Source organism: Lissotriton helveticus, chromosome 5_1 (genome assembly GCF_964261635.1).
Source record: "Lissotriton helveticus chromosome 5_1, aLisHel1.1, whole genome shotgun sequence".
In the NCBI taxonomy this organism is placed as follows: domain Eukaryota; kingdom Metazoa; phylum Chordata; class Amphibia; order Caudata; family Salamandridae; genus Lissotriton; species Lissotriton helveticus.
The window spans coordinates 2143128923-2143151806 of NC_136065.1; the positions used below are offsets into that span (position 1 = coordinate 2143128923).

Sequence of the window (22884 nt, forward strand, 5' to 3'; positions counted from 1 at the left end):
ACAGCAGACCGCGATACTTGGGTGGTGCCTGCTGCTGCAGGGTGACTACTCCTTAGTCACAAGGGAGAAATCTTAGGAAGAAGTCTTGAGTTCCTTTCGTGGAAAGTAGTTTCAGGATTCAAAGATGATCTGATTTGGAAGGGGGCCTGCTCCTACCTTTATCCTGGGAAAGGGGGCTGGCACGCGACTAAGTCCTGCCCTATGGGTGGGACTAGGAGGGGGGTGGTTACACCCCTCTCCTTTGGCTGGCTTTTCCCCAGCTCAGGGGCTGGAGTGCCCCTGGAACTGGTTCAAGCCGGCCTATGCACAGTGAGCACCGGGGTGCCACTTGCAGTCTCCATCCGCTAAAGCCCTGCCTACCTGGGATACACAAAATCCTGTCTGGGATGGTGCTGGCACCGCCCCTGACAGGAAACCCTTTGTCCAGGCCTCCGTTGCTGGAAGGACTTCCAGCAGCAGGAGGGCAGACTTGTGTCTGTGGTGGCAGCATCCATTTTGTGGAGCTGAGGCTTGAGTTAACGTTAACCGGGGTTACAGCTATATACATGTTGTGTCCCTCTAGAAGGGTGGAATGCTAACCCCGTCGCCAGAATTGGCGAGGGGTTAGTATTCCAATTCGTATGACACCTTACTCGACATGTTTTGATAAAGCGATACCAGAGTTGGCATATAACCGCGAGGATTATAATGCACTTAAGAGTATATGGTATGCGTTATCATGGAACAGCTATTAGGACTTGGTTCCGCAAGCTGCAAACGGGCTCAGCTCATGCCAGAGCACCATCTCACATGATTCCAAGCACTCTGCCTTCAGGATTGTTAAGGCCTGCCATAGGAGTGACTGATAGGAATACATGTGTCCATTTTAGGGTTAGATATAGGTATACTATATCTAAAGCAAAGGGTGATTACACCACCTTGCCCCAGCTGTCGTGCAGCCAGTTGTCAGATTTGGATGGCCAGCCAGGGGTGGCATAATACATGCTGCAGCCCCTGGTAGGCCCTGGGTACACCTATGCCCTGGGTACCTAAGGTACACTGTACAGGGACTGATAAGGTGACTCAGTATCCAATTAGATATGTACCTAGGGTACATGGAATCCATTTTAACAGAGAGAGCAGTGGGCCTGGGGTCCTGAATAGCAGGGCCCCAGGTCAACTAAGTCAGAAAACCAGCAAAACACCAGGCAAAAAGTTGGGGGCAACCATAGTCAGGGATCTACCTTCCTACAGCATCAATCAATCTTCGAAGTATCCCAGCATTTTTCAAACTCTGGTATTCCCTCTCTAGGCCCAGGTTAGTCTGTTCCAGTGCAGTGACCTCTGATTGGAGTTTTCTTCTTTCCTCCCCCAATCTACTTTGTATTCTATCCCGCATTACCGGCTTCAGAGCTTCCCAGAAGGTGACCCCCGACTCCACTGTTCCCTCGTTTTCAGCAACATAGACCTTTATATCTGCTCTCAGGCCTCTCAGAATAGTCGCATTTTGAAGATCCCAGGCTGCGAGGCGCCATGTGGTCACCCCAGTACCCAGAGTTCGTCCCACCCTTACTAACAACGGGGAATGGTCAAAGATGCCCCTAGCTTTATAGTCTGCAGTGTAGTTCACTGTCAAGTACTGTCTAGACATAAATATATAGTCTAATCTCGAGAATACCTTATGTGACCCTGAGTAGTACGAGTAGGCCGTCTGAGTAGGGTTCAACCATCTCCAGACATCCGTTAGCCCTATATTAGCAATCTGTTGGGATAGGGTGGTCCGGTTCCCTCCCCTAGCCGCTGTCCCAGAGCGGTCCTGCCCTATGTCCATTACGTCGTTGAAGTCTCCTCCTAAGATTTGAATGGTGTCAGCAGTTTCCAGGAGTATGTGAGCGAGAGCCTTGAGCGTATTTGCCTGCAACTTGGGTGGTGCATATACTGAAATGATCGTGTATGTGCGTCTATTCCATGTCCCCTGGACCCCATCATAAGTCCCCAGAGGATCTATCCAGGTGCGTGTAGTACAGAATGGGGTAGTTTTCTTTATATTGACAGATACCCCTCTCGAATCAGACGTGCAGCCCGCATGAGCCAGAACTTTGTGGCGACCCCTGGCTATGAAGGCACAGTTAGTTCCCTTAAGATGGGTTTCCTGCAGGAGGGTTATATCCTGACCTAATCTTTTAAAGTAGGAGTTCACTAGACCTCTTTTAATTTTAGAACCCAGCCCGTTCACATTCCACGACAGGACACTAACCCCCCTATCGCACTCCTGTGACTCGGTTACATCACTTGCAATTCGAGATGTGGAGACTTCAGTGTGGTCGGTCTCTGGTATGGATGCATAGTGTGAAGCACTGAGGCACATGACTGCATTATTCCGACTGCTTCCCCCTCTCCCCAACTCACCCCCCCTCCCAAACTTGAGGTAACGTGGAACTCCCCTTCACCTCCCCCCACCCCACCTCCCTCCCCTTCCAGTCCCATCCCCTCGCAAGGCAGAACTGTCAGTAGGAGAAGGTCTGTCGCCCTCCCGTGCATCCCCCCCTTCAGCCTGCTCTAACCAACTCCTCCAAGAGCATGCAACACTACTTCCTCCCAAACAAGCTCTAATATCGAAATTGAGGAAGTTGTGCAATTGAGAACGAAAACCAGTGAAGAACAATAAGTATAAGTATAAGAGGGCTCGTCAACTTGCATGCTCCCCATCGACGAGCTGCAGTCTCTATAGCCTGTCCCACCATTGTTCATGAGTGAGAGTCCTGAGTGTCTGATCGGGGGACATTATTCCGCCTCGATGCGTCTTGTTCCAGGTCTCGGATCGCCTCTGCCAATGGATGAATGGGGTGCGGCCCCCCTCCTCTTCTTCTCCCCCCGAGGTACGGCTCCCAACATCGTCGTCATCCTCTCCCTCCGAGCGGGCATGCCTTCGTAGACAGTTGAATCTGGATCCCGCCGTGTCTCTCCCTCTAGGCGAGGCCGAACGTCCATGCCGTCTACTCCCTGAGCTATGTCCCTGATAAGGTGTCGCCGGGGTTTGTCTCTTGGCCCTGTGGGACTTCAGTCTCTGTGCCTTTGGTTGTACCCACTGGGGCCTGTGAAGCAGCGACCCGTCTGCCATTTCGCGTCCAACGGTCTCCCTACTATGGAATATCGGACGTTCCTCCAGCCATTGCCAGGCATCTTCCGGATGGTTAAAGAAGTGTGTCTTTTCCTTGTAAATCACCTTCAGCTTCGCCGGGAAGAGGAGCATATAGGAGATATTCATGTCTCTCAGTTTCGCCTTCACCGCGTCAAAGGAGCGGCGTTGTTTCGGCACCTCTTGGCTGTAATCCGGGAATATCATAATGTTCGTGTTTTTCAGTCGGATCTCCCCCAACTTTCTGGCCTCTCGCAGAATCAGGTCCCAGTCCGCGAAGTTAAGGAAGCACGCAATGACCGGTCTAGGTCTCGCACCCCTCTGACGGCTTTGCCAAGAGGGCCCTGTGCGCCCTTTCGATGATAAAGCAAGACTGTGATGTATTCCTATAGGTTCTGTATCGATCCCCCTATTCCTGACCCTATTCTGGTTAACGAGTTAACTAGCAGCCATCCCATGATGCAGAAACCGTTATCTGATTACGCCAGACCACGGCACAGGAGCGCGTTATCTGATTAGGTCATAACGCTTGCCATCTAATTAGGCAAGCAATATTCCTCCAGCCCCTGATAAGGCATACGGAGTTCTCAAAACAAATCAAACCTATGACAACCTGGGAAAAACCCTGCGGCCATTGTTTTGATTTCACCGGGAACTTCAGTAAAAGAATGCGCTAACGACCAGCTCGTATGACATCCTTATTGACGTATCTATGTCCATCCTTACGTCAATCTCGGCACCTTACAGGTATAAATATTACCGATATTGCCTTAAGCAAACACACGCGGTGGTGACGAGATCGGAGCAGCGAGACTTCCCGAAGCCCAGCAGAGAGCGAAGCCCACTAGCTGCCCCGCCTTCCTGACGCGCTGAGAACGAGACGCTGCCTTTCTCCTGCCGAGAAATCCAGCTCCGGCGCTTCCGAGCAGCCCTTGCAGGCAGCTTGGAATATCGAGACCTCAGACGAGAGATACTATCCCTCAACCATCCTAGACCTCAGGTACGGAACTGAATAACCCCTTGCAGAGAATTCTTGAATCAGTCACTTGGCAAAACAAACTTAACTTAGACTGTTACTTTCTATCCCCGCCCACGTATTAGGCTTAGGTCAGGTACACTGGGGTAGGCGTGGTTAGAAGCACCAGTTGAGTACGATTAGTCAAATGTTTATATGTATGTATCTATTTTATCCATTTTAAACCACCATATGGCTTAGAAACCATATAAATGTTTTTACAGTATTATTTTATACTTCTGCTTTTATTGTATGCACTTTACTTAACCATAAGTATTGCAATAATATCAATTCATTTCTCTTGTACGAGAAAAGAGACTGATCAATAAATAACATCTTTTATTGAACACGCCCGTCTCTTCTTTTTCTCTACAATCTGGTGAAACTAAGAATGCACGTACTGACTGAGTAAAATAAGTTGTCTTTTGTTTTCACACGACTCTAGAGATACACTCTTGATTAGGGGAGAGCAAAGTTGTCATGTTCTATGGTTGTCAGAAACTAAATCCCTTCTTGTCTATCCAGGGAGGTTCAACTCCTCCTTGTCTATTCGAGAAAGTTTCTAGTGAACTCTGAGCTAGCTGGCAAACCCAAAACTTTAAGTCTAATATCGACAGTAGAAGACCTAGTTAACGTCTGGTCTAGGTCTATACTATTGGAGGTATTATTCCAATGCGCAGAGCCTATTGGGATAATAGGAACTACACTACAAGACGAAAACTGCACCGCCGGGAAGGTTTTGATCAGCCAGGAGTGGAGGAATGCTGCCATGTTTGTCCCTTCAATTCCCTCTCTAAAACCTACGAAGCGGAGGTTGTTGCGTCTCGCCTTATTTTCATCATCGTCCACCTTCCATAACAGTTGGCGATGGGATGCCTGCAGTTCCGCCATGTCTTTTCTCAGGGTGGAGATCGAATCTTCTGCCTCGCCTATCCGTGTCTCAGCAGTAGTCACCCTTTCTGTTAACTTTCGAAAGTCTTGCCTCAGCAGTGTCGCCTCCGACCCCACCTCGCCAATTTTGACTTCTAGGGTAGCTCGGGATTCCTGGATGTCAGTCCGCGACGCCTGAATGGCTCCCATTAGCAGGTCAGTATGAAAGCGCACGCCTGGGGCAGCGGAGAGGGCATCCGCTGACTGTCTTGGCGCAGCGAAATTATCCATGGGCCCCTGTTTGGAGGTTTTGGGGATTGTATCCTTCTTCCCCATGGCTGGTATTACAGTGAAGCCGTTCCCGCGGGGAAACTCCCTTTTCACGCCGCCTTTGTCGCTCGTGTCACGATCGGGGGTCAGCGAGCTCCTCAGTCTGCCACTGGGGGGGCAGTCCGGCCACTCCGCACAGCCGTCGCCGGAGGGCCAAGCGCGTCCTCTGCTCGTCCCCTAGGGGCCTCGGTTCGTGTAGTTGGCTGTGCGCCAGTCCCGGCCAGTACTCCGATGCCTGTGCTGGCCCAGTGTCACAGACCTCGCCAAATGCCCCACCAGGTGTCCGGATCGTGCCACTCCGCCGCAGGGTCTGATGAATGCCGGATGTATCTTCCCCCCTCTGGCCTCCAAGATGACCGGGTGCCTCCCTCGGGGGCGCAAGGGCTGCTCAGCAGGGTGCGGGGTGGAGGGAACACCACAGGGAGGCCCCGGTTCGAGCAGGATCGATGCGTGGCCGGAGAAGCCCAGACAGCAACACCAGGCAGGTGGTTGTGGGAAGCCTTCAGGTCCAGAAAGCGAGCACTCAGCTGCCGGGCCGGGGTCTGCTCCAGAGCGCACTCGAGCTCCGCATCGCGGCTCCGGCCGCCATATTGGTAAAGTGCTCGGGCCCTGCCAGTCGCCCCAGCAGGGGCCGTACCCCAGTTCCGCCCGGCCACGCGGGTCCCGCAGAGTGTCCCCCCGGCTCTCACCTCTCAGGTGGCAGGCCAGCGGCAGGACGGTCCCCGAGCTCAATCTATCTCCGCATCGCGGCTCCGGCCGCCATCTTAGTGTAGTACGCGAGTTTCGCCGGGGGGTCCGGACACCCCAATGGGGTTCCCGCAGACAATGTGGGCTCCACACAATGCCCTCCTTTCACGAACCCGCACTGCGGCAGACAGCTGCAGGACCCAAGGGCAGGACTTCAGTGCAGTCTTCGATCTTCGGTTACCGCTGCCGCCATCTTGTCGCCGCCAGGCCTCCCGGGTCGATGTTACGAGGGCAGCGTTTTGCCGAATACCGTCTCGCCAACCTCAATGTCATGGTCCCTATGGGTTCTGGGGTCTCTGTAACGACCCCCCTGTGGTTTTGGTCGAGTAGGGTTGAATAGAAAGTCTTATTTGGATGCAGCTCGCCGGGAGCTCTGGAGAAGCACGTCTTAGCTGGCCATGCTGTTGGCCACGCCCCCGAGCACTAGGGAATTCTTGATACTTGGCAAGAAGGACTGCAAGGCTAGGAAGACTGCCCTCAACTCCAGTAGGTTGATATGGAGCTGTGTCTCCTGCGGTGACCGTCTGCCGCTGATCCGCAATTCCTGCAGGACTGCTCCCCAACCCTCCAGAGAGGCGTCCGTTGTAATGACGTGGGGCGCCACCGGAAGCAGGAACGGTAGCCCTTGCGAGAGGTTCTTGAGCGACCTCCACCACTGCCATGTCTCGACGATCTGCCTTGTGATCCTTATGCGGTCGTCGAACGATCCCATGCATTGTGTCCACTGCCTGGACAAAGCTTCCTGGAGCGGACGCATCCGTAGTCGACAGTGTGGTATGAGTAGAATACATGAGGACATCATTCCCAAGAGGGATTTGAAGGTCCGGACTGTCAAAGTCTTCTTCAAAGACACTGATGCGGCCAGAGAGATAAGCTTGCGTTTTCTCTCCTGAGAAGGGAAAGCCTTCGCAGCTATTGTATCTAGTGTCGCTCCGAGGAAGGTAATGACTCGAGAGGGATGCAAGGTGGAATTGTCTTGATTGAGTGTAAGACCCAATTGTTTGAAGAGATTGAGACAGGCGTTGGAGGGTTTGATCGCGCCTGACAAGGATGGCGCCTACACCAGCCAGTCGTCCAAATACGGGAAGACTTGATGGCCATGCTGTCTGAGGAATGCTGCCACCGGGGAGAGACACTTGGTGAAGATCCGGGGCGCAGACTTGAGACCAAAAGGGAGGACACAGAACTGATAGTGTTGGCCTGCCACTGCAAATCGTAGGAATTTCCTGTGATTCTTATGGATTGAGACGTGAAAGTATGCGTCCTGTAGGTCCAAAGACGTCATGAAGTCTCCCTCCTCCAGTAGGCCCAAGATCTCTTGAATCGTGACCATGCGAAACGATTGCTTCTTTAAGAATGCGTTGAGCGCCCTGAGGTCTAGAATGGGCCTCCATTTCTTCTCCTTCTTTTGAATGAGGAAGAAGCGGGAGTAAAATCCTCTTCCCTTGTGGGCTGATGGTACTCTCTCTATTGCCCCTTTTTGAAGCATGATTGAGATTTCTTGAAGGAGCAATCGTAGGTGTTTGTGGGGCATAGGGCGAGGAGGGGTTGTAGGAGGGATAATTTCGAATTCCAGAGAATGGCCGAATTGAATTACCTGGAGGACCCACCTGTCTGTTATTCTCCTCCAGTTGTTGAGGAAATGGGTCAGTTTTCTTCCATGTTTGGAAGAAGGAGGTAAGGGATGGACTGGCTGTAGTAATAGGTCATTGGCGTCCGCCAGCGGGTTTTCGCTGGGACTTTCCACGAAAGTTGGACCTTCCAAAAGAGGACTGCCTGCTCTGTTGTTGTTGGCGTGGCTGGTATTGAGACTTCATCAAAACATAAGGATTCTATCAATGTGTGGAGGTGCAATATATTTATAAGGATTTTTACGGAAATTTTTAATTAAAGTTGCTCTACCTACATCCCCTGTTTTAACATTCCCAGCCAGAGACTCCAATAAAGTGTATTTGTTCTACTAGCCAGGGAATTTTTAATTTTTGTATTTTTTGCACTCACTAGTTAGATCCCTACACTCCACTTTTCATCACTACACCTACACATAGCTCTGTCACATTTATAGTGCTCCCGCGTAGTCCGTCTGGTCGTAGCACGCCCCGCCCCGTTATAGGGACGGGAAGACCCCTATGATGAAGCATGACACTAACGGATTTTTTTAGTGTGTGAGGGGTATTTTAAACAAGCACATGTGCTCTCATCTTTTCATCTTTAAGAGAGAGCCTATCACTTCACTTTAATTAAAAATTTCCGTAAAAATCCTTATAAATATATTGCACCTCCACACATTGATAGAATCCTTATGTTTTGATGAACTGTCCAGGAGGGTGATTCTATCTCAACCTCTACGCTTCCCTCTTTTGATTTTTTGTGGTATTGAGACTTGCCTTGTCCATACGAATACGAGGACCTATTTTGATAATTGCCTCTGTAAGATGATTGTCCTCTGCCCCTGTTCCCACGAAAGGACTGGTTTTCAAATTGCAGCATGCCGAGTGCTCTCGCTGTGTCTGTGTCCTTCTTTATTGTTTGTAGCGCTTCATCAATCTTGGCGCCAAACAGTTGTTGTCCATCGTATGGCATGTCCAGGACCTTAGATTGTACCTCTTGTCTGAAAGAGGTAGACTTGAGCCATCCCTGCCTTCGCAATACAGCTGCTCCTGCTTGTTGTCTGAAACCAGTCATTGCAACGTCTAGAGCACAGTCTATTAATTTAGAGGCCGAAGACTGACCTTCTAGAAGCAGAGCTTGAACCTCTTCCTTTGTGTCTTCCCGCAGTTCAGAAAGGTAAGGAGCAATGTCTGCCCATAATTGTCTGTTATATCTTCCTAGCAGCGCTATTGAATTCGCCGCTTTTATTGTCATTGCCGATGTGGTTGAGAATCGCTTTCCGATATTGTCCAGTTTCCTGCCTTCCTTATCTGGCGGGGCTGTTAACGGTGAGGAGGGATTTCTGGAATTTTTCTGTGCCGCTTGTGTAACCACAGAGTCTGGTTTGGGGTGTCCTGTAAGGCAGGCTGGCGCCGATGCCGGGCCTTGTATTTTTTGTCCAGTCTTGGAACCACCGCTGAAACTGAGGCATTAACTGAAGACCCTCATTCCAAATGTATTCGATGATCGGGATTGATTTGGTTGCCTTCCTAAGTGGCTCCTTAAAATCATAAAGGAAACAATCCATTTCCTGAGACTCCATCGTTATGTGGAACCTTTTGGCTGCTCTCTCCATCAAATTGTGGAACCCTCCTATGTCCGCCGGTGGAGAACCTGATGTTACGGGCTCCGGGGACGCTGGAGAAGAAATAGTATAATCATCTCCGTCATCATGATGGAAGACGCCATTCTTTCCTGCAGAAGTGTGTGGAACAGGGAATTACGTAAAGAATTATGTGCCGCCTCCTCCGCTCCCTGATACAAATTCCTGCGAACCGCGCACGATGCAACATACGCCACCCAACTGACCAATATGCTCTGCCCACCGCTTGACACGTGCTTAACTGTTTCACACTGACGACTGCTTGCCCCACTCCCGGACGCGCGCCACCACATGCGACGTTGCAACAGGAGCCCGGGCACTACACCGGAATACCACACCCAACGAACACTTGGGGACCCTCCCCCCTCCAATAGCTCCGCCACACGGACGGCCTGCACTTTTCCACACCCCCCCCCGATCTCCCGCCTACCTACCCCGTGAGACACGGCTGACACGCTGATTCCGACCCCCCCCCTCTCAACGATATGGCAAACTCTGCCCACACTCACCCCTACCTACCTCCTATATAACTCATGTTCCGGTTTTGTAGTTCATTACTGATTTGGTTTCATCTCCTCTTAGACCATGTCCGTACGCATACAACTCCACGTTTCATATCATTTTGCACCTCATGGCGCACTCGGACGTGACAGCTAGGGCTTAGGCACCTCACCTGGGCGCTAAGATACGGAGCAGCTATTTCCAACGAAATGGGCGAACAAGGCGGTTATGCGCCCCAAACGCGCTTAAGCACTGAACACCCTCATCACTCATTCATATGACACCATACCCGTCTGAATGTTGGCCCACAATGAGACGCTTACCAATGACACACGAAAGATATAGTGGGCTCGACTGACGCCACTGCTGTTGATGAGGGTTGGTTTGGCGCAGCTACTCTGGTCCACTGACTATATAAGGAAAATCCATAGACCACACACTTACATGACACGAAATGATTGCATGATTACAGTGTTATGTGACGTGTTAATATACGCTGCCGGACCCCAGGGTTGTCGGCCTTGAAGCTGTGTTCACTTATCCCACCTAACATAATGTTCATTATCTGCAGCTGGCCCGGCTGGGTTGTAAGCTACAATGCTGTGTATACTGTATGTTGGACAATAAAGGTCTTTTAAAAAAAAAAAAAAAAAAAATGATGGAAGACGCCATCTTGAATCTCCCCCTCTTCATTTTTATTTATTTATTCAAAGTTTTATATAGCGCGAACAGGATCCTTACAGATATCAGAGCGCTTCACAAAGACAGGGTAGGGGCAGTAGGAGTCAACAGGAACAATGGGAACAATATAATAGTCAATAACATGGTAATAACATGGATAATAAAAACATACATAAAACCAATCCATATACAATCAGGTAAGGAAGTAATATAGGACAGCACAAGTCATTGATCCCACTACAGAGGTGTTTAGGTGGATCAGTAAACCAACGTGTAACATATCTTGGTCGGTAGTAAGAGAGTAGCATAGTAGTGCCCCCAACAAATAGAGTATAGTGCCAAGGGATAGGGTGAGCAGTGGTATAAGGCAATGCAGAGTCTCTGAACCAACATCTATAACGATCAGGAGATCTTGGCCAGAAGGATTGTTTTCACCTCTTTCTTGAAGAGTGCAGTGGAGGAGATCAGTCTGGTTTCAGGAGGGAGCGCATTCCAGATCCTGGGTGCCATTCCTGAGAAGGAGCGCTTGTAAGTTTTCACTTTCCGGAATCTACGAGGTTTCAGGAGTAGATTTTTTGTACTCCTATTGGATCTCGAACCTCCTGATATAGACAGCTTTTGAGCGAGGTAGTTGGGTGCCTTGTGGTGCACGGCCGCGTGTGTCATAACTGCAATTTTTAGCTGTATTCTGGCTTCAAAAGGCAGCCATTTTAGTTGCCTAGATAGGGGAAGACTGAAACCCCTGATCTGCGCAGATGAGCTGCGACCACCGCCGTCACTTTCGTGAACACCCGAGGGGCGCTGGTAAGGCCAAAGGGGAGCACGGTGAACTGAAAATGCTCCTGGCCCACCGTGAATCGCAGGTAACGCCGATGGGCCGGCAGGACAGGAATATGAAAATAAGCGTCCTGCAGGTCCAGTGCAACCATCCACTCTTGTGGGTCGAGAACAGACAAGACCTGAGCCAGAGTGAGCATTTTGAGCTTCTCCTTCCAGAGGAGCGACCGACGTTCCGAAGGTCTAAGATAGGACGTAGACCATTGTCCTTCTTTGGAACCAAAAAGTAGTGGGAATAACAACCACGACCTACTTCTTACGTCAGAACGCGCTCGATGGCCCCCTTGGCCAAGAGGACCGCAACTTCCTTGTGGAGAAGTGCCAAATGATTCCCCGACATGCGGTGGAACTGCAGTGGCATGGCTGGGGGGGGGGGGGGGGGGGGGGGGGGGGAAGGTAGACTCGAAGGGGAGAGGGTAGCCCCTTCGAACAATTTCCAGAACCCACCTGTCTGATGTAATGGTGCGCCAGTGGGGGAGGGGATGACGAATCCTGCCCCCCACTGGTGTCTGGTGGGCCTGAAACACCAGACTAGGAAGGTGTAAAGACACTGACAGTGGGCGTGTTGGTGGACTGACCTGCACGCTGGTCCCGTGACCCGCCTCTGCGAGCCCCACGTCTACGGATGCGCTGGGACTGTTGCTGTGCAGGCTTGTTCTGAAAGGAACGTGTTTGCACGCCTCTTCCGGAGCCTTGAAAGGAACGAAAGTTAGAAGTGGAAGGAGTACGTGCGGCCAAAAATGTTGTGGTGTATGTTAAGATGTCCCCCCATGCTTCCGGGCACCTTTTCATTGTCGTAGCTTTAGAGGGGGCGTTTCTATGCCACTTTCCTGACTTTAGTTTATTGAAAGGGATAAAATGATGATCCCACCAGGGTACCGGTATCAGAGTGGCTACTATGAGGTCAGGGTCATTGGAAATTACCACATCCAAAGTGTGTCCGTTGACATGTGTGGCTGTTACTACCAGCTGCGTCAGTTGTAGGCTTTCCAGGTCTGTTAGAAGTCTCTTTACGCTTGGGTGACTTCTATCCTCCATATGAAGATTTAAGTCACCAAGTAAGCGACAAGCCATCACTTCGGGTAGTTCTTCTAGGAACTCACTACATGGACCCGGTGGTCGATAGATTAAGAGGCCTGATGGAGTGAAGGTGGGAGATAACTGTATTGAAAAAAGGAGACTGACATCCTTTCAGAGCCAATGGTTTTGTTGTGCATTTGTACTCCTTTTTTGGGAGAATGGCTATTCCCCTCTTATCTGGCCCATCCTATCCAGCCTATGTATGTCATAGTCTGGCGGTATTGCCATGACTATATCAGGGGATAAGTGCTCCTTAAGCCAACCTTCTGTTTAAAACAGGACATCTAATTTATTGTCCTCTATAAATAGGCGGAGTTCAGTTGTGTGTTTGGGCAATGGTCTGCTATTGATCATTCCCAGATTCCAGTTCTGGAGATTTCTAGTGTATTTGGTGTCTTATTTATCCTTCCTATGATGTGAGGGGTAATCCATCTTTGTTTACAATGTTCGCAATCTCTTACACTAGGTCTGCCCTTCGTAAAATCCCATCCTATTTCACAGTTCATTCATCTGAATATGTTATGGCCATATAGTTCCTCTTTGGTGTATTTGATTCTAGTGATTTTTCCAGGGGTCCTGGCCCTTTGACCCGGATGGGCGCAGACGGGCTTGCCTTAGGCGCGCCTTCGGCTCACAAATTATTTTGATATGTAAACTATTTACTAAATCGCACACAACCAAAAGGCAAGAAAACAAGAAATAATCAAATAATTGTTCTTCCAGTTTAAAGGATGGCCTCCAGGATAAAAGAGCGCCAAGATAGAGGATTCACTACATGCAAAAACAGTGGTGGTTAGAGTTACGTTACACAAATAACAGAACTAGGAAATTAACTCAGAGGCTACATCATTAAATTGGGCTTTAAGAATCTGTAGATGTCCACAAGGCAAAAGATTTAGACTTTGTCCACCACTGGGTTTAAGATACAAAAGGCTCATACAAAGCGGATGCATTGTTGATTTAAATATATTACCTGCAAACTCTCTCTGCCTTTGGCCTAATGAAAGCAACAACATATTGGCCAGAAAGAGGTTATGTTAAATGTACTAAGATTTCCCAGCCTGACTCCAGGGAGTAATCTAATAACGGTGCAAGAAATAGTAAAAAGAAAAACATTTATACGGTCAGGATACGTTACTAGAAGGAACAAAAATTAACAGTGGAAAAATGTATCCAGCATTAAAGCAAAAAGAAAACTGATCTGACAGCAGTATCGTTTTAAAATACGGACAAACGAAACAAATGTTAAGATCACAACGAACACAAAGTGGCACGAGTGGACAGAAAGCTGAACAACAATCATACAAAAGTGACCAGAGGAGTTCTATGAAACAGTCTCACTACTCACAATCGCTCGGAGCAGCATCACAACCCATTGTTTATCGCACACTGTGCAATCCAAGACAGAGACTGGTCTTATGCACGTCAGTAGAGCCCTTGCAACTTCAGGATGGACTGTTCCAATCAGGAGCATTAGAGACCCACTCTAGAGGATGTAAGAGGATTTGGCTTCATGGCTAGTGCTGTCGACCTTGAAGCGGAGTAACCCGGTTAGAGTCTTGACAGGGACACTCAGCATCCTGTGATTCTGGGCAAATCACTTAGGGCCAGATGTAGGTAATTCCGATTTACCTACCCTTAAATACCGAATCATACCGAATAGGTATTTAAGAGTAGGTAAATTGGAAGTAGGCAGATCTAGGTAATTTTTCTTTTACAATTACACATACATTATGATTCGGTATTTACCGATTCGGTAAATACCGAATCGGTATTTCCCATTGATTCCTATGGGCCTTGAAGCCCATGGGAATCAATGGGAAATACCGATTCGGTATTTACCGAATCGGTAAATACCGAATCCTGGCAGGGGGAAAGGGGTGTCACTTTGACACCCTGTAGCACCCCAATTGCAGGCTTGTGTGCCATGTGGCACACATACATGCCCTTAGGGCATGTATGTGTGCCACATGGCATAGGTGTACATGCACAGATGTGCATGTACACTGGAATTCGGTATTCTACCACCCAATAGGATTGGGTGGTAAATACCGACTCCTAAAGGGCCCGTGGCACTCTTTGAAGTGCCAGCTACATCTGCATTTACCGAATCGGTAAATATACTGATTCGGTCAAATTCGACCCCCTACATCTCAAAAACCAATTACCGGTCGGTAACGGCCGATATCGGCCGTTACCGACCGGTAATTGGCGACCTACATCTGGCCCCTAATCTCCCCGTCCCTAACAAAAAAGGGTATTTCCCTTAGGGCATGTATGTGTGCCACATGGCATAGGTGTACATGCACAATGTGCATGTACAATGGAATTCGGTATTCTACCACCCAATAGGATTGGGTGGTAAATACCGACTCCTAAAGGGCCCGTGGCACTCTTTGAAGTGCCAGCTACATCTGCATTTACCGAATCGGTAAATATACTGATTCGGTCAAATTCGACCCCCTACATCTCAAAAACCAATTACCGGTCGGTAACGGCCGATATCGGCCGTTACCGACCGGTAATTGGTGACCTACATCTGGCCCCTAATCTCCCCGTCCCTAACAAAAAAGGGTATTTCCCTTAGGGCATGTATGTGTGCCACATGGCATAGGTGTACATGCACAATGTGCATGTACAATGGAATTCGGTATTCTACCACCCAATAGGATTGGGTGGTAAATACCGACTCCTAAAGGGCCCGTGGCACTCTTTGAAGTGCCAGCTACATCTGCATTTACCGAATCGGTAAATATACTGATTCGGTCAAATTCGACCCCCTACATCTCAAAAACCAATTACCGGTCGGTAACGGCCGATATCGGCCGTTACCGACCGGTAATTGGCGACCTACATCTGGCCCCTAATCTCCCCGTCCCTAACAAAAAAGGGTATTTCCTTCTGTAACGCAACTGGTACTCATGTAAAGCGCTCTGATACCTTTGGGTCTAGTTCGTACTATATAAAACTCCAAAAACAAACAACTCCTAGACTGGGTTTTGCAAGTATCCCGCTCATCATCTGTTACGAGTTTTATAGAAAGCTGAACACGACAACTCTGCAAACTGTTACAGAACAAGGCATGGCAGGCAAACACTATGTTTTTCACTGAGGTAAATGCACTGCCAAGGCATAGTCTACAAGCAAAGCAAGACATCTTTCACCAACAGGAGGCCCTGGGAAAGACCCAAAGAGACAAACTGGCTTCAAAGTCTAGAGGGACAGAAGTACAGGCTTATCTACAGGGCCCAAATACACAACGTTTCAAGAGTTTGCAGGAGTTGGCCTGCTCTTCTCCTCGAGGGCTTTCTCTAAGTTGTCTTCAGGGGATGGACCCCATTCCCAAAGGGTTACTGAAGGCTCGCTCCTGAGATATAGCATGAGGCAAAGGGCTAGAAATATATTGGAACATTCCACTCACTAAAGGAGAATGTTCCAGCTGAAATGGGTACAAACAGAAAGGCAAATAATGGAATGTGGGAGCAAAATGTCTAAATCAACCACTACTGGCTTTCTTCTGTTTCCAACACAGCTCTCAATATTCCAAAGTTCTAACAGTCTTTGCATGAGTTGTGCTACAATCTCTATACTGGATCTTTCTTTAGTCTTTGCAGGGTTTAATCTACTCGCCCAGAAATTCTCCAACAATTGATAATTCTATTCTTGAGGCAAAGGCATATCATGAATCTTTTAGTTTTCTATGAACAGAAAAAGCATCCAAGAAGCACAGCTGATTGTACATGGTTATGTTTCACATTGTTGGTAAAACAAACACTCAGGGAAGGGCATGCCCGCACTCAAGTAATGCACGTTCCATTTGAAATTCCCTTAACTAAAATTCAGTGTGCGAGTCATCTGAGGATCTCCACCTTGGTGCAAGAGTGAAATACCTGGGAAGTCTGTAGTAGGAAAGCCCATCCAGGAGTCGCTCCCAATATCTGTTCAACTCAGCATCGATCTGCGACTGAAAAGAAATAGAATATGCTTGAACAAATGTAAAATATCACAATAGGACCATCAACCACTGCTCTAAGCATGTGTCAAGACACAATTCCTTCCTCATAGTGCACAACACAGAATGACAGCTCCACCGTCACAGGGAGCAGCTGCTCCTGGACTGAGGGGCATTGCAGAGTTAGCTTCTCACTCATGAGGTGATTCAGGCGTAAAGCTTCTTACTCTCAGTGATCCCCTCAAGCTATGTTGTGTGACACTAACATCCCTAGCATTAAATCACCCTGCAGAATTCATTACGGGGTGTAATTGCTTTTATGCCGAGGACTGCCTACAAAGCTCAACCAAGATGGCCAGTCTTGCCATACTGGGTGGGTAAGCGGTTGGAAATGCCGATGATGGGGTTTTCATCTTAGCATTTATCTAAACAAACCTAGATGTCACAAACACTATGCAAAGAGAAAGAAGGAAATTATTCTTTCACTCTTCAGCAGAGTATATGGCTCTGGAACAGGGGTATCCTTAAGAATATTTTGTAGATAGGCTGCAATTACTTTTAGCAGACAAGCCACTCGGCCTGCTTCAATTGCCTCAATTACAGGACTGGGAAAATGGTATTTATCTTGAGTGATGCATTAAACCCAGCCTAAATAGGCAAGGAAAGAAGTTGCACTAGGGAATGTCTACTTCGTTGATGTATCGACATCCCAAGCAGTTCTAGCATGTTAGTACTCCCAGAATCCTGAGTGTCTGCTTCACATCAGTAGCCGCGGTACACTTTGAGTGTTAACATTTTACACACCTTCCAGTACATGCTATGAAAATAAGTTACTTACCTGTAACTGTAGTTCTCCTGTATTGGTATCTTTCATAGATTCACATGATTGAATCATTCCCTGCCGAAGTGGGAGCCCCACTGTACCAGAAAAAGCAGGAGTCAATGATAAACATAGCTAATGTTGAAAAACATTTGCCTTAATTGGATTTGCTCATCATTTAATAAGAAACAAAGTTCAGCCAATCAGGCAACAGCCTCCTCTACAACATCCCACACGGGTTTCAATCCCTCAGATTTTCTAGCACAAGAGGGATATAAGAACCCAGATAATAATAAGGAGAGCATCTATGGGTAGGTGGGTGGGGTACTTGTGAATCTGTGAAAGATTCCAATACTGGAGGACCACAGTTACAGGTAAGTAACATTTTCTTCTTCAGTGTTGGATCTTTCATAGATTCACACGCTTGAATCAGAATAGTTAGCAGTAAAATCCCTCACAAGTAATAACAAACAGAATATAGCGGATGGAGGGACGTACTTTAAGAAAGTCCTCACCTTACTGAAATAGATGGCGCAACACTACTTGCCCACAGCCGCATCACTCGTCATAGGAATCACCTCTAACAAACACCTCATTGATTGAGGAATCCAGGCAGTAATGAGGTGTGAAGGTGCGACTGCTGGGCCATGTCCCTTCTCGACACATACTGAAAAGGCACACCAGCAAAGAGAGCAGTGGTTGTAGAGACAGCTCTGGCCCAATGAGCCTTGACTTTGTTTGTCAATTGTTTTCCAGCCTGTCTGTGAAAGAGCTGTGGAGCTGCTGAAATCCATCTTTATATGCTTTGTTTGGAAACTGGGAATCCTTTACATAGGTTTCCACAAGCGACGAACAATTGATCCACTTTGCCGAATTGCCTAGTCCTGTGTAAGTAGAAGTTGACACATCTTTTAACGTCCAATGTATGCAAAGATCTTTTGCCACAGTTTGGGGATTGGCAAAGAATGCTCTCAGTATTTATTATGAAATGGAAATCCGAAGGAACCTTTGGTATAAACTTAGGATTGGCCCTCAGCACAACACCCAGGAATGTCTCTTTAATTGTGAATGCTTGAATATCACTGACCCTTCTTGCTGAAGTAAGTGCTATAAGCAGCGTTGTTTTTCCATGTCAGGTATTTCAAGTCTGTCTTGTGAAAGGGTTCAATGGAGGCCTTCATCCATTGCCCGAGCTCAAAAGTTACCAACTGCAATCAAGGATTGAAGGTCCGGTCCTTTCCATCATCCTCACATCTAAGCAGCACGGGGGCAGAATCAAGAAAGGACGCAAAGACGGTGCTCCAGGCCCCAACGGTCTTCCGCCAATTATATTCAAACAGGATTCGAACTATTGGAGTAAAGCACTCCTCCCCCTTTATAACAACATCTTAGAAAGTGAGAGAATTCCTGACTCCTGGAAAGGTTCAATCATTTCTCCCATCCACAAACAAGCATTTACAATGCAATAGGTCTCGCAGCATTAAAGTTTGAGTTATTGGCATTGTGTATGACAATGCCAATAGTCATAACTTTCGCAAATGTGACACCTATTGCATTTGTACTGCAATATGTGTTGAGAGTGAGTGAGTCAGTGAGTGAGAATGAGTGGGCGAGTCAGTCAGTGGGCGAGTCAGTCAGTGAGTGAGTCAGTTAGTTAGTGAGTGAGAGAGAGTGGGTGAGTCAGTCAGTGAGAGTCTGGTAGTGACAGTGAGTGAGTGAGAGAATGGGAGAGTCTGTCATGATAGTGAGAGAATCAGTGGGAGTGAGAGTCAGTGTGAGTGAGAGTCAGTGTGAGTGAGAGTCAGTGTGAGAGAGAGTTAGTGTGAGTGAGTCAGTGAGAGTGAGAGTTTGTGAGAGTGTGAGAGAGGGAGAGTCTGTGAGAGTGTGATAGTTAGTGCGAGTAGTGTGCTGGGTGCAGGAAGGCTGACACATCCCACTCCTTCCCCCAGTAGGCCCCCAGAAAACACTTCAACAGAAAAGCAACAGGGTCACAGGAAAGGGCAGGAAACACACACACACCAAGGGTGTCCACGAGAGCCATGAAAACTTCTGCGAAGGCAGAGCCCTACGTAGAAATGCAGCGGCACAGAGTGCTTTTAACACTCCTCACCTCTCCTTCTTTCACATCTACCCTTCTACTGGTTTACTGTTTTCTTTATTTTTTAAACATCCCAAAGCACCAACAAAATTGACCCTCGCCCCGTTCTGCTCTAGGAGTGCCGTCTGCCCTTTGAGTCTGGAGTTCGGAGGGAGCCATCTGTGCCCCAGAGGACGGTCTCGTGAAGGAACAGTGACTGGGGACTTCCACGCAAACAGTGACCATGGGGAGCAGCAAATTAAGACGGGCAGAAAGGCAAAATCTTATATCCCTTAAATACAGAAATAAATGTTTATAGAGACGCTTTATTGTGATCATATCTATGAGAGAAAAATATGGACACAGTCGGAGTGCAAACCTAAAATTAGCAGTCTGTCCTTCGTTGCAATCGAACCCTTTTTGCTGCGACGGGGAAATGCGCTTGTTTATTATGGACACAAGACGGCACACGGGTTTTTGCTCAGTGAGTATAAAGCCACAGAATTTAAATTTTACAACAGGGCAGTGGATAGCTGAGACTTTTTTTCAATTGGAAGTGTGTTTATCATTAGTCTGAAGAGCAATAACCCCAACCCCCACTGCCAGGCATAGTGGGTGGGTCTCCGCGTTGCCATGTGAGTTCTTAGGAAAGTATGCCGATGTTCGGAAACATTAAAACGTTACAAGAAAAAAGCACACGTTTTTGAAGGAGCAGTAGTAGGGCTGAGAGAAGAGGAGGGTTGGGAAGACTCATTTTTATTAGTCATATCGTGCTTTGGGGAAGGAGTGCAAGGGTGGGGGTGAGGGGGCCTGCCGGAGACCGAAAGAGCAAAGGACATAAAACAAGTAACAACAGACAGAGATACACACAGGTAAGAGCGGCACACAAGCGGGTAAACAGAGACGCACAGACAACAAGAGGAGGGAGAGAGAAGAGAAACGAAGATAAGTGAGAGGGAGAGCAGCAAAGAGGTAGTGGAGAAACGGGGAGTAAACTGGTTGTAAAAAGAATAGAGTGAGGAGACGGGCGTTGAAGTTGGGCGGTTGTGAAGAGAAGTGTCTGGAAAGAATGTTAGTGGAATGGAGAAATGGATTTAACAAGACGGAGGGAAGAGAGGGGAGGGGGGAGGGGGGAGGAGAAATGCGACACGCAGGCAGGATGACTCAGGGGAGGGGGCGGAGCAGGGCAGAGCGGCATGTGGGTGTGAAGAACCGGGCCTTTGAAGTGAAGCTAAGCTTCACTTCAAAGGTGTCGGAGGAATGCGGGCGGCTGTGCACGCGCTTTTAAGCTCAATGCACATGCGCATTGAGCTTAAAAGTCACGGGCACTGCAAGGAATCGCCACGATTCCTTGCAAGTTAGATAAAGTGTAGATGAGCCCCTATAGTCTCGCTTGCTCGATGCGCATGCGCATCGACAGGCGAGACCTAAAAAGGGCGCCATGTCAGATCCAAAAAATTATAGGCTCATCGTTTTAATCGATATTGAAGCCAAATACTATGCCGGGCTTTTACTAAATGAACTCACAGTTTGGGCTCAGGAAAAAAATCTAATTTCCATCAACCAAACTGGTTTCCAGGAAGGTCTGGGGACCTCAACAAATATTCTCACACTTTCTCTCCTGTCTGACGCCTCCAAAAAGATTAATACACCGCTATGTGGAGTGGTGTGGCTCACTGGTTAGAGGCGGCAGACCCGGAAGCAGAGAACGGCCCGGGACCAGGGTTCAATTCCCGATGCGGCAGGGTCGTGGACCACGGTCAGCGGACTCGATAATTCTCGCCTCGGTGCCCAATCTAACCAGGGATCACACTCGGCAACTCTGGGCATTAGCTTGCCTCATCTCTACAACGGCCCCCCACATTCGCCGGGGATGCCTGGTTTCACCTTGGAGATACCCAGTTAGGGACCATCTCACAGCGATAGCCAGTACGGGTTCCCCAGCGGTCTACAGCGCCAGGACGCCTCAGGGCAGCAGTGCGCTTTACAAGACACATACATTTACATTTACATATTCGTCAGCTTTATTGATTATAAGGCAGCTTTCGATAGCATCGACAGGGGGTTACTTTGGGCCAAACTAGCCAGGTGGGGAATCCCTACAAATCTTCTAAACCAGCTAATCCTGCTCCACTCTGCAACTTGGGTCCAGATCAAAATCGGAACGGGAGATATCCTGTCTAGAAAAAATCCTACTACCAAAGGGCTGAAGTAGGGTTGTGTATTGGCCCCAACCCTGTTCAATCTCTTTGTCTCTGATCTCTCCACCGACCTGGACAATTGCATCCATCATGCCCCGAACCTGGGGGGCTTAACTCTATCGTACCTCTTGTACGCAGATGACCTCCTACTAATCAGCCGCACCCCAATTGGCCTCTAGCATCTGATAAACATCACAAGCACCTTCGCTGACAAAAATGGGCTGACCATAAATTTAGAAAAATCTAAAGTAATGGTACTAAACCAAGGTCGCAATAAACCCTATTCACGATGGTCAATAAACAATCGGCTGCTGGACCCAGTGGAGGAGTACAAGTACTTGGGAATCATATTTGAGAGAAACTGATCATTTTCCAAACAGAAAGCCTCCATCAAAGGCGGACTGTATTGGCTGTTGCTTTAAAAAACATCAAGCAAAAAACAACTGGCCCTAGCCTTCTCCCTTTGCTAGTAGTGCTTCGAGCACGGCTCCTTCCCTCCATCACGTACGGAAGCGAAGCAATGAGAGGTAGAGATGAAGTGACCCTGGACATTGTGGTTGCCAAGGCTCTAAGAATAATATTCAATCTTCCGCAATTTACCTCACCAGCGCAAATAAGATTAGAATTTGGATTGTTAAAGCAGGAAATCTCACGGAAAGGGGCCTATGCCAATTGCTGGTTTAAAATAAAGGGAGCCGCAACGGGCACATTGAACTCATATCTGTGGTTGGAAATCTCAAAGAGAACTGATAGCCCAGGGAAGAGCTACCTTCAATCAGCAATCAAGCTGTTAGCTTTACAGGACCTATGGGACTCATGTTTACCCCAGAACAGCTTTAAGGTCCTGGTAAATAAATCAGTAAAAATTGTTTCTTTCGCTGAAGATAAAGCTGCCCTTAGTAGGAGGGCCCACGGCTGGTACTTAATTCAGAGCTACGTGTCAACAAAGCCCCAATTATACCTAGGAACAGGCTTTGCCAGAAAAACAAAAGAACGGTTCCTTCATCTGAGGCTGGGAATCCTACCAGCAAAGCCCCACCTTCCTCCATGGAAACGTACAACCTCTTCAAATCGCTGCAGACTGTGCGGAAATTTAAACGAAGATATAATACATCTACTGTGCATCTGCAACGGCCTGAGAGCGGAAAGGAGACAGTTCCTAAAACAGCTCCTGATTGCAAGTCAGGTTCGATCCTGTAGGGAGGCGGTAAAGGCCTGTTTCGAGGGCAGCAACATCCGCCTGTCTTGCAGCCTTGTTCGATTTATGAGGGAAGCTACTGCAAAGTTAACTCGGGAAGACCCTCAAGTTATTGGTCTTTATCCTACCCCAGCGTGCTTATGAGTCAAGGTCAACAAATGTCTCTACTACTGCTGTGACTAAATCCTAAGAACATCTCCTTTT

At 48.2% G+C, this 22884-nt stretch overlaps 1 protein-coding gene across 2 annotated transcripts in view; it reads right to left on the bottom strand.

Annotated features, from left to right (window-relative positions):
- Nucleotides 1–22884, bottom strand: part of NUP188 (nucleoporin 188) — a 761473-nt gene that overhangs the window by 649265 nt on the left and 89324 nt on the right. For both annotated transcript variants that reach the window (XM_078646272.1, XM_078646271.1), the window contains exon 3: nucleotides 16323–16396. In XM_078646272.1, coding sequence (XP_078502398.1) covers nucleotides 16323–16396 — 74 coding nt within the window. The remainder of the gene's footprint in view (nucleotides 1–16322; nucleotides 16397–22884) is intronic.